General features: G+C 41.3%; 1 protein-coding gene across 1 annotated transcript in view; it reads left to right on the top strand.

Annotated features, from left to right (window-relative positions):
• Positions 1–11,802, top strand: part of UBE2V2 (ubiquitin conjugating enzyme E2 V2) — a 32,621-nt gene extending 20,819 nt beyond the window's left edge. Inside the window, exons 3-4 of the mRNA XM_076329733.1 lie at positions 916–1,041; positions 10,935–11,802. Of these exons, the coding sequence (XP_076185848.1) occupies positions 916–1,041; positions 10,935–11,081 (273 nt within the window). The 3' untranslated portion in view covers positions 11,082–11,802. The remainder of the gene's footprint in view (positions 1–915; positions 1,042–10,934) is intronic.
• The last annotated feature ends 774 nt before the right edge of the window (positions 11,803–12,576 follow it).

The raw sequence follows: 12,576 nt of genomic DNA, 5'->3' as shown, positions 1-12,576 counted from the left end.
GATGCAGAACAGCTTAAAGGTGGTACTTCTGGAAAGTTCAGAGTCATGTTACTGCTTTGGGTTCATGTTAGCTGTATCTGTTGTGCCAGTGGAAAGACAAGTGTAGAAACTGGGTTTATCTTCCTTTTGGAGCGCAGAGGCACGTACATCAGTGACCAGCAGAGCCACTGACACTTTTTATTATGCATGGCCTACTTGACAAGATTAAAAAAAAGATAGAACCATATTCATTTCTAATTGGACTTTCTCAAAATACATTTGCACTTAGAATGATCTGTTCCATGGTCACTTTGGACTGATGTCTTCTGCAAACTAGCTGTCACCTTACTGTCCGAAGTTTATAAATCCTCTAGAAAACCAAGCAATTCTCAGATGGGGAAGTCTTAGATATCTTCTGGAGTGTTAATTACTTCTAGAGTATGTTTTTTGCAAATACTATTTTCATCTTGTTCTAGGTTGTGTCTTAGCTGTTGGGTTATTGGCATCTTTGTCTTTCCCCATTCCCAATTTTTCAGCAGTGTTAGGTTTTTTTTTTTTTTACATGGGAAAGTGGTAATTTTCCTAAAGACTATTGATTTTGTCTCAGCCCCCTACCGCGCCAAAGTTGTTTTGGGGAATGCAGGTGGGTAGGAGGGATAAGAGTAAATGTGAATTAAAAAAAGAACTTTATTCTGTTAAAACTTTTGTATGGTACAGTCAATCAGTAGTGTAATTCATACATATTCATCAAGTAATCAATATAACCAAAACAGTGGAATATCAATCAGTAATCCAAGACCATCATCTGGTACATAATATTAACAGATTTATAATTATTTCATACTTCTTCATCTTTATTCCTCTTGCCTTTGCTTTGTTTTTTTATTAATATTCAGCTTTCAGTACGATGCATTAGTCTGTCTTTTTGCTTTCTAGACAAACTATGAAAACAGAATATACAGTCTGAAAGTAGAGTGTGGACCTAAATATCCAGAAGCACCTCCTACAGTTAGATTTGTAACTAAAATTAATATGAATGGAATAAATAATTCCAATGGAATGGTAAGTTGAAATGGTAAGATCAACCATGTTGTTAATCTGTACTATAAATTATTTCTGTGAAAAACCCAGGTGAGGAATATGCATGTTGGACATTGCTTTCATATTTAAATTTTACAATATAAGTACTTGGTTTAAATCAAATTTTGGTTGCCTATTACTTCAAATCTTTAGGTATTTACAATATGTTAGTAGTTCTTAGTGGCTTATCAATGAGACGAGCATTATTTATAGTATTGAAACAGTTGCTTCTTTTAAATGAAGCTGAAGATTTTAGCCTTGAACAGAAAAAAATAAGTGTTTAAGCCATGTGTAGGTATTTCCCTTGTAATACGCTTATAAAAGGGGATTAGATTCATATTCTGACAGGAGTACTACAAACTATCTGATGTTTCCATTAATTGAAAATGGAGGTTATTCCTGATGAGTCTCACTCAGAATGTAGTAACTCACCTATAATGAACCGATGTATTTAAACTCTTATTTTCTTTTTAATGGGTTTATTCAAATCCAAAGTGATTGTGAGCTTCAGCCTTAAGGTCTTTTGATATAGATGGTAATCACTTCCATTTTAAAGATCAATTTGCAGTAAGTTACTTTCACTGATCCTGCACTTAGGGTGGGATGAGTTCACGTACATGAGCAATGGTAGCAGCTCAAGCAAGTTTGTTACTCCATTATTCGCTAGGTACTTTAGTCCTGTGAATAACTCTGAGGTACCCCATTGCTCAGTGAAGAGGGATGTGAGCTGCCTTGCATTTACAGTGGTATATGTGTATATCAGCAGGAAATACAATAATATTTCACACTTGTCTGTGTGTATGTTTGTCTCTAGTGAATGCAAAGTAATTGGGTTAAGGTAATACTTAGAGGTGAGTCAGAGAACATCTTTGGATTTTAAATAATTTGCAAGATTTAAAAGAAAGATGGACTTGCATTTGTCTAATTAACAGTACTGAAATGTGAAGCTTAAGTATCTCAATGACTGTAGAGGAGGGAGAGATTCTTAGGAGTTCGTTTGAGCTGTTGTAGGTGGTAGGATAGTGTGCTGTTTGGTCATCCAAAGCCAGTGCACTACCACTTCAGAAATAATCTAAAATTAATTTGAAAGTACTTCTTGCGTAGCCAACAACTTTACTCTACCTGAAGATCTTATTAAAATTGCTATCTACAAACCAGCTGTTGCCCTTCATCGCAACTGTGGCTTGTGGCCTAAGTATATATGTTTATTAAGAGGCTGTGACTAGCGAAAGCTGCCAATCTGGAATGCAGCAGAGCTTTTGGTATGTTTATAATATTATTTTCATACCTCTCCCTAGTAACATGTATTATTCTGAAGAAGTAAAGAAGTATGCCCTCGTTGCTTCATCTGTGCATGCCTGAGAGTATAGGTGTTGGTTTCCGGAAGCAGAATCTCAGACCTGCGGAGCCTTCAGGCTACTGTTTATCGAGTCAGTCGGCTTGAGCTTTTGTTTGGAGAAGTCTACACTCCCTCAGCTTGCTGAGGAATAGGGTGAATACTGTGACAGGAAATCATAGAATCATAGAATAGTTTGGGTTGGAAGGAACCTCTAAAGGTCATCTAGTCCAACCCCCCTGCAATGAGCAAGGACATCTTCAACTAGATCAGGTTGCTCAGAGCCCCGTCCAACCTGACCTTGAATGTTTCCAGGGATGGGACATCCACGCCTCTCTGGGCAACCTGTGCCAGTGCTTCACCACCCTCAGCGTAAAAAATTTCTTCCTTATATCTAGACTAAACCTACCCCCCTTTAGTTTAAAGCCATTCCCCCTTGTCCTGTCACAACAGGCCCTGCTAAAAAGTGTGCCCCCATCTTTTTTATAAGCCCCCTTTAAGTACTGATAGGCTGCAGTAAGGTCTCCCCAAAGCCTACTCTTCTCTAGGCTGGACAGCCCCAACTCTCTCAGCCTTTCTTCACAGGAGAGGTGTTCCATTCCCCTGATCATTTTCATGGCCCTCTTCTGGACCCGCTCCAACAGGTCCATGTCTTTCTTATGGTGAGGGCTCCAGAGCTGGATGCAGTACTCCAGGTGGGGTCTCACCAGAGCAGAGTAGAGGGGCAGAATCCCCTCCCTCGACCTGCTGGCCACGCTTCTTTTGATGCAGCCCAGGATACGGTTGGCCTTCTGGGCTGCGAGCACACATTGCTGGCTCATGTCCAGCTTTCCACCCACCAGTACCCCCAAGTCCTTCTCGTCAGGGCTGCTCTCAATCCCTTCATCCCCCAGCCTGTATTGATACTGGGGGCTGCCCTGACCCAGGTGCAGGACCTTGCACTTGGCCTTGTTAAACCTCATGAGGTTCACATTGGCCCACTTCTTGAGCTTGTCCAGGTCCCTCTGGATGGCATCCCGTCCCTCTGGCCTGTCGACCGCACCACTCAGCTTGGTGTCATCTGCAAACTTGCTGAGGGTGCACTCGATCCCACTGTCTATGTCATTGATGAAGATATTAAACAGTACCAGTCCCAATACGGACCCCTGCGGGAGGCCACTCGTCACCAGTCTCCATCTGGACATTGAGCCGTTGACCACTACCCTCTGGATGCGACCATCCGACCAATTCCTCACCCACCGGGCAGTCCACCCATCAAATCCATACCTCTCCAGTTTAGAGAGAAGGCTGTTGTGGGGGACCGTGTCAGAGGCCTTACAGAGGTCCAGACAGACGACATCTGTAGCCCTTCCCGTGTCCACTGATGTAGTCACTCCATCAGAGAAGGCCACTAGGTTAGTCAGGCAGGACTTGCCCTTGGTGAAGCCATGCTGGGTGTTCTCGAATCACCTCCCTGTCCTCCATGTGCCTTAGCATAGCTTCCAGGAGGATCTGTTCCATGATCTGTCCCAGGCACAGAGACGAGACTGACTGGCCTGTAGTTCCCCAGGTCTTCCTTTTTTCCCTCTTTAAAAATGGGGGTTATGTTTCCCCTTTTCCAGTCAGTGGCAACTTCACTGGACTGCCATGACTTCTCAAATACGATGGATAGTGGCTTAGCAACTTCATCCGTCGGTTCCCTCAGGACCCGCAGATGGATCTCATCGGGTCCCATGGGCTTGTGCACCTTCAGGTGCCTTAGATGGTCTCGAACCTGATGTTCTCCCACAGCGCTTCATTCTCCGAGTCCCCACCTTTGCCTTCTGCGGCTTGGGCAGTGAGGCTTGAGCACTTGCCGGTGAAGACCGAGGCAAAAAGTCATTCAGTACCTCTGCCTTCTCCATATCCCGGGTAACCTGGTCTCCCGTTTCATTCTGGAGAGGGCCCACGTTCTCCCTAGTCTTCCTTTTATCACTGATGTACCTATAGAATCTTTTCTTGTTGCCCTTGATGTCCCTGTCCAGATTTAATTCTATCAGGGCTTTAGCTTTCCTAACCTGATCCCTGCCTGCTCAGACAATTCCTCTGTATTCCTCCCAGGCTACCTGTCCTTGCTTCCACCCTCTGTAGGCTTCCTTTTTGTGTTTGAGTTTGTCCAGGAGCTCCTTGTTCATCCATGCAGGCCTCCTGGTGTTTTTGCCTGACTTCCTCTTTGTTGGGATGCATCGCTCCTGAGCTTGGAGGAGGTGATCCTTGAATATTACCCAGCTTTCTTGGGCCCCTCTTCCCTCCAGGGCTTTATCCCATGGCACTCTACCAAGCAGATCCCTGAAGAGGCCAAAGTCTGCTCTCCTGAAGTCCAGGGTAGTGAGCTTGCTGTGTACCCTCTTCGGTGCCCTAAGGATCTTGAACTCCACCATTTCATGGTCACTGCAGCCCAAGCTGCCCTTGAGCTTCACATTCCCCACCAGCCCCTCCTTGTTGGTGAGAACAAGGTCCAGCATAGCACCTCTCCTCGTTGGCTCCTCTACCACTTGGAGAAGGAAGTTATCATCGACGCATTCCAGGAACCTCCTGGATTGCTTATGCCCTGCCATGTTGTCCCTCCAACAGACGTCGGGGTGGTTGGAGTCCCCCATGAGGACCAGGGCTTGTGAGCGTGAGGCTGCTCCTATCTGTCTATAGAGGGCCTCATCTGCTCGGTCTTCCTGGTTGGGTGGCCTGTAGCAGACCCCCGCTGTAATGTCACCTGTCCCTGCCTTTCCTTTAATCCTGACCCACAAGCTCTTGGTTGGCTCCTCATCCATCCCCAGGCAGAGCTCCATGCACTCCAGCTGGTCATTGACATAGAGGGCCACACCCCCTCCTCATCTCCCCTGCCTGTCCTTCCTAAAGAGCCTGTATCCCTCCATCCCAACACTCCAATCATAGGAGCCATCCCACCACGTCTCCGTGATGCCAATAAAGTCGTAGCCCTACAGGTGTGCGCACATCTCTAACTCCTCTTGTTTATGCCCCATGCTACGTGCGTTTGCATAGAGGCATTTAAGTCGGGCCCCCGATGAAGCTGTCTTACTGGCTGGAGTTCCTTTGTGCTGCTCTTCAGGCGCTCTCCTGCTGTCCTGTGATCCTTCTCCAGGCTCTGGGCATCTATTGCTGCCACTGGCATCAAACTGGTAGGAGTGGGGTGGATTGAGGTTCCCCTCCCCCGGCATCTCTAGTTTAAAGCCCTCTTCACCAGCTTGGCAAGCCTATGACCGAAGATGCTCTTCCACCTGGTGGTTTTAAAAGCACTGTTAAAATCCAGTCATCGCTACAGGAAAATTTGATTTTAATAAGTTTATAACCTTATACAAAACCTTAATTCGTTTTTTCCCCAACCGTTCTATAAACCAGTATATGTTATGAAGGATTTGCTATGCAAACACATAACTTATTTTTTTAATGGATTTAAATAGGACTAGATAGTATTTTTAATGAAAACAGTTTTCATAACTAATGAATTTAAAACTCATTTATTATGTAATCTTTAATGTGCCCATTGTCCCGGTATCTTGCATTTTAGCTTATTTTGCCATTGTGCTCACTAGAGTTGTGCCGAATGTGTCAGATAAACTGGAGGCACCTTCAGCATCCCTGGAACAGTGTACGTTGCTTCCTATTTTAGTTCCTTTGTGTTTCTTCCAAGCTGCTCTCTCACTTTCTGATCGTCTTTCATATATAATAGATCAAAAGCGGTTTGCTGTATTCTTTGAATGAATGACAGGGTTTCATCTTCAGACAAGCTCTACTATCCATGCTTCTGCACCCTGTTTTTTGACATGTGGCCAGCTTTTGATCACATTGCTTAAAGTTGAAAAAGTTGGTGACTTGCAGAAAAGAGACCTGAGATAAACAGCAACTGAAATTGTATGTCACAGCAGTATTATCATACTACTCAAAGCATTTGTAGCATTGTTAAGGAACACTTTACAGGAGGTGTGTGCCAGTTAACTCCTGAGGAAAAGTAGAGCCCCCAGCATGAGTTCAGAGGGTGATAATTTCTGTTGAGTTGGAGCGTGACTGGTGGAGGGGGGAGATGGATATGTGCTAGAGTTAATGGTGGTCTAAGGAAGCTAGTCTCAAACTGCCTTGTTGGCAGTGGTTCTCAACCTTCTTGACTTACAAGTCCCTTTATGCTTTGCTTGAAAAGTGCACATGTGTAATCACTTATCTGTACTGACAGTTACAAGTTTATTGACTTTTTGTTTGATTATTCGGAGAGAGGAGTTTTGCTTGTAAGTAACTTTTCCATCAGCAGCATATCTTCAGGGATCCCAGAGATAGCTGTTCGATAAATTTAGTGCAAATAAATTTTTAGCAGGAAGTGCTACTTCATGAGTATTTTATCTCAAAATAGTAAACTTAAGTGCTCTGAGTACCCTGTTAAATTGCCTTCCTTTTCTTATCTGCAAGTGAGTTTTTGTGGATTTCTGCTTTTCAGTTTGCCTATAGAGCTACCATGTTTGTATACAAAATTAGGGTACTAAGTTCAGAAAAGCTAGTCCAAGTACTTACATAGGGCTGGACAAAATGCCTTTATGTGCCAATGGCATCACTGTTGTAAAATTGTTTTTAAATTATCGTTCTTAATGCTGCGGGGTCTTTTCTCTTGGAGGCTTGTGTATCCTGTATTGATAAAACACAGGTTGCAATCTGACGTGCTATTTATTTTCCCATAGTCTTTTGAAGATGTCTGATTTTTGCATCTGTGAGAGTGCTCTTCAGCAGTCTGTCTTGCAGGATTTGCAATCACTTCTGTTCATTTAAATACCATTTACAGCTGGAAATAATTGTTTCCTTTAAGCTCACTTGGGACTCTCTCAGCTATAAATCTGTAAACTGTTGTCCAGTTACTGCTTTGAGTATGTTTATTGTAGACTTAAGCAGTTTGCTACTTCTTAAAGTTAAGATACTGGGAACATTACACTGTATACACTGAATACTTTGCAACATAGTGTAAAATTATTTGTTTTAATTTCAATTGTTTAGAAAAAATTACGCATTATACATATTGCTTCTCTTGCTATTGTTTAAAGATTTACAATGTTGTAGCCCCAGAATAAAATAGCCTTCAGGTTGCCGTTTTCAGCTTTATTAGCTTTTTTGTGACCTTGAAATGTCTCCCTCTGTGTCTCAGGATGTGTACTTGAATATTACCTAATGATTTTGTGTGATTTGAACATAGTTTGTGTCATTCTTCCAAATATCTTATCATTGTTCTTCATAAAGTGAATTTATTGTGCTAACTAACTTGGAAATAAATTCTGCAACACAGAAAACAGAACCTGAGCCAAAATCTTTACTGCTGCAAGATGTCATGAAAAAAGTTGGTGACTTGCAGAAAAGAGACTTGAGATAAACAGCAACGAAAATGTCATGTTTAGCAGTCTTTACTCAAAAAACATTCATAACATTGTCAAAGCAGAGTTTACAGTCTCTGAGTTGTTTGCTACAAATTCCCAGCCAAGAAAGAAAAGCTGGAGGAGCTTACTTCTAAGTGATCAGGTCTCATATTCCCATACAGCCAGTGTATGTAGAATTGCATTGTTTGAACAGCACTGATGGCTGACTGCGATGTGCTGTAATTGAGGCAGATCTCCAGACTTGAGAAGAGCCTACAAAGGCACAGTTGAGGAGAAGCGAGGAAAAGGAAGATGGTATGAAAGCAGAACTGCCAGGCTGAAGACGTTCATCTGGGGAGTCCCAGAGCAACTGCCTTTCCAGCCATTTTTTGCTAACCCAGTCTTTATCTGAACAGATAATTATATTAGTTTTCTTTCTCAAACCTATGGAAATCTAAACCTATCTTTTTCTTCTTATCCGTGTTGGTTTACCAGTGGTCTTCTAAAACATTTTATCACATGGGCTTCCACCCCCAAGTGCATGTCTTTCCTGCTTGGGAATCTTCTGTTGCAACCATTACCTGGTCCTTGATAGTTGTTTACTCTGGCTTCTTTCTCCCCTGTTTTTCTCAGGGAGATTATTGGATATTTTTTTTTTTTGGCAGGTCAGTGACATGTAATGTAATCTCTCCTCAGCTCCTTTAGTAGAAAGTATTGTGATTCAGACTAACGTGGAAATTTTTTAAACTACTGGTCTGCCAAAGGACTTATACCAAAGCATTCAGGGAGTACTCTTACATTTTGTTCCGTTTTGCAAAGTTGCAGAGGATGTCAGGTTAGCTGCAGAGAAGTATTAACAAATGTTAATAAGTGTGTGTGTGTGTGAGAGGGGGGAGATAAGCTCTTAAACATCTGCAGCTATATGCTAAGTGAACATAAGATCTGAGCCCTTGTTTCTTCTGTTACCGTGATACTTAACCACCATGAAGTTTTTCTTCTTTCTGTAGGACCCCATGAGGAAAAATGGTGGTGTCATGCATTTCTCATGGCATTTTCTATATGGAGAACAGTTTTGAGTAGTGTGGTATTTACTATTCTAACTTTTGAAATGAATTCATGTTGTTCCTAGTTTGCTGGGTCCAGCTCTTTGGATAGAAACTCTGGAGTGTCCTTCTTTGATCTTATCTAGGATTGGAGAAGAAGAGATCTGTAAGAGCTTGGTACTTCAGAATAAAGATTCAGGCTAAATGATGCCTTACTTAAGCTGCTACTTGATAACACAGGTGATCTCTTACCAGAATTTCCCTTTTACTCACTGGTGGTTTTATCTAATAGTCTGCTTTTTAAGAAAAGAGAACCTGTTTTCCAGTTGCAAAGATTATTCTGTTCTGATATTGCCTGTTTTATCTACCACATTAAACCAAATACTGCTTTAAAAAAGTAGTAGTAGTAGTAGTACAGGAATTACAGTGATGGTCTGACCAGTGTTACTTTCAAAACCTTTCTGTATTAGCTCATAATTCATGTGTATTTTAAACTGGCATGATCTTGCTGCATAATGGAGCTTCCCTTTTGATGCTCTTTTTCTTCCTAATTTATTAATGTTTGCAATAATTATTAAATAAGCCGACTGCCTTCTATACTGTGGTTTGATGATATGCTGTCTTTGGCAGCCCTACTGACTTTAAGGGGTTCCTGACTCCGAGCAGAACATTATTTGTGCAAAGAGAAATGCTTATAGTACTGAGCTGTGAATGGGATTGAGGGTCCTGCTTAGGCATTTCTTTCCAAGGTGGTGTTTTTAAACTGGGTGGGTTCTATCAGTTCAGGTCAAAAAGTGGCTCCACGTACATTTCATGGTTCACCTGAGCTGATAGGCAGTAGTACTGCTAAAGGAACAAGTGCCTAGTGAGAGGCAGCAGAAGTTTCTTGGGTTAGTATTGCTGCCCAAGCCAGCATGTTGTTAAACTTTGGCCTCTGTTTCTTCCTACAAAAAGGTTTAGTCTCATCTGGTGTTCTGAAAATAGGCAGCCTCATTTCGAACAATCGAGAAATAAAACGTCTGTGTTAACGTTCTTATTTCTGATTCCAGTGTTGTTTTTTCTTTGTTTGCCCTAATTAAGATGGGATAAGAAACTTCTTGATGTTTTATGCTGCCTAAATCGTAAAGCAGTGGTTTCCAGCACTTTAATAGCCGTGTGGGCTGCCTGTGCTACTCTGCCAATGGAATTCAGTAGTGTGCAATAGCCCTATTCCTGCCCATGGGCCTGCTTTGCAGTTGCACAGCTGTAGGCCCCTCTGTCTTAAGTTCCTCCTTGCAGGGGCTGGGTGGCCAGGACTTACCAGCTGCCAAAACAGTTCCCAAGCTGACTTTCAATTGCTGACTTTCCTATGGAAACCTCCCCGTTATAATATAATTGTGTAAATTGTCCCACAGGTTTTATAAACGCATAGGAGAAGTCCCATGTCCTTTCCTTTCAGTTCATATTCAAATTGGTAAGTGATGTACAGTAATCTTCACGGCTCCATAAGATGACTTACTGTAAGAAGGATGCAAAGAACTAAGAAATGTCCAAGCATTAGGAATCAGTTATTTCAATATTTCAAGCCATTTCTTAGTATGTAGTGACTCTTGATGTATCAGAAGCGTCATGTAATACCGATGTGAAATAAGTCACTAATGATACTTGTAGCAAGGGAAAAACGTGGGAAATTTTCCTTTAGAAAGGTATTCTACAGACTCTTGTGTGGCAGGTTCTTTTAAAGAACTGAGGAAACCCCAAGTGCATATATTGGCATAATGAAGGTGATTTACTTTTTTCTTTTTTGGGGGTAATTTGAAACAAACTAATACATTTTACAAGATACGGCTCCAGTTTTGCAGTGAACTGTTTGCTGATCTCCTCCTTCCCCCCCTCCGCCTTTCCTTCTCACTAATGTTAGTATCAGCACAGATGGAAGGGTCCACCTGCATGGATTTTACTGCAGAATCTGTATCTGTGTGTAAGTATATGATTGTTTTCCTTAAAATATTTTATGAACACAGGGACTTTATGCCACAGAGAAAGTGTCAGGGAATGGTTAGACTCTTTCTTAGAACAATTAGGTCAATAGCAGTTATTTATGTAGAGTTTTTGTATTTCATCATAACTTACAACTCCCTCTTCTTTTTCCAGGTGGATGCACGGAGCATACCAGTGTTAGCAAAATGGCAAAATTCTTATAGCATTAAGGTTGTACTTCAAGAGCTAAGACGTCTAATGATGTCCAAAGAAAATATGAAGCTTCCACAACCTCCAGAGGGACAAACTTACAACAATTAATTTTAGCTGATTCTCAAACTTCTGTCTTAAAACAACAACCTTCTACTCATGTTAATGTCTTGATTAAATCTCACAATGCAAACACCCACACGTTAAAAGAATTTCAGCTGGTATACATGACCTGGACATTTGTAAGAATATATATATTATATGTATGCCCAATATGTTTTCAGGCACTATGGGAGAAAAAGGCAGCACAATTTTTTTTTTTTCTCTTATCGAGCACTGTCATTTAAGCATAAGCCTGAAATAGCCTAAAATTGGAATTCAGGTGTTACAAGATGAAAGTATGACAGAAAGTGTCAGATTGCTGTGGAATAATATATGTTTCTGAAAATAATCCCTCGAGAAGGCAAAATATAAATGGCATGCTTTATCCATCTTGCTTAGTAAAAGAGCTGCAGTTAAATTTGTTTTAAAGTAGCAGGTACAGTGAATACCGTTGCTCATCTTGTTTAATTTTGCAAGGGTGTGGGTGCCGACTACTAGTAGTGTCACAAAGTATGTTCAGGATTGTTTTGATACCTGTATTTATAAAATGGGGGGATTAATTTCTGTTAAGCAGCTCCTGTGTGTTACATGTATCGGACATGGCAAATATTTGTTTACAGTCTTTGTTCTAATAAACCATGCATTTAAGTTTTAGTGAAACAAAGGAAATGTATGGATATGTGATTGAGATTAAAGTTAGTCTTAAAATGTAAATAAAATGTGGAAAGTGTCTGAGGCTGTGCCATTTCTATAATAGTGATGTAATATATGTACAGTAACTTGCAGAAGTAGTGGAAAGCCAAACAATATTGCTGCTGGTTTTACATGCACCTTTTATTCTTACCACTCTTGTATGCTTAGTTTACTTGAGAGATCAAGGTATTCCGTTTGTTGCAGAGGAGTACGTTCTGTCATCTGTAGTACCACTTCTTTAGACAAGCTTGCACTGTGTGTGTGTGTATATATATATTTAAAAAAACCAAACAACCCCCAAACCCAACTCCAAAATAAAAACAAAAAACACCTTGCCTACCCACCTCCCCTCCGGATTCTTTTGAGAAATGAGCGTAACTTTCACGTTGCTTACTTGACCTCTGAGCGGTTTTCAGACCACATTGCTGAAGTCTGTCCTACTTCTCAGTCTTTTGTCTTGCTTTTGCAGTTGCTGCCTTGATTCTTGCTTTCTTGCATCTTTTCCTCTTTTATGTTTCTTACCTTTTTTTCCTTGTCTGTTCCACTTTTGCCTTTTCTGAAACATACAAAAAAAAAAACTTCAGGAAGCTTTGATAAAAATTACACCTGTAATACAGATGATCATATTTCCATCTGCATTCCATGTATCATATGCCATGACCCAACTGTCTTCATGGCTAGAGTGCTTTCTGCCTCTCCTGCAGTTGTTGGTCTGTTGTTTCAATGTATTCTGCCTGGTGGGAACACTGGTTTTAGTTCTGTTACTGATTTCTCATAAGAAAGTAGTTAATGCTATTCTTCTGGAAATTAT

This window comes from Aptenodytes patagonicus, chromosome 2 (genome assembly GCF_965638725.1).
Source record: "Aptenodytes patagonicus chromosome 2, bAptPat1.pri.cur, whole genome shotgun sequence".
Lineage (NCBI taxonomy): Eukaryota > Metazoa > Chordata > Aves > Sphenisciformes > Spheniscidae > Aptenodytes > Aptenodytes patagonicus.
This window is presented reverse-complemented; position numbering and strand designations above follow the sequence as displayed.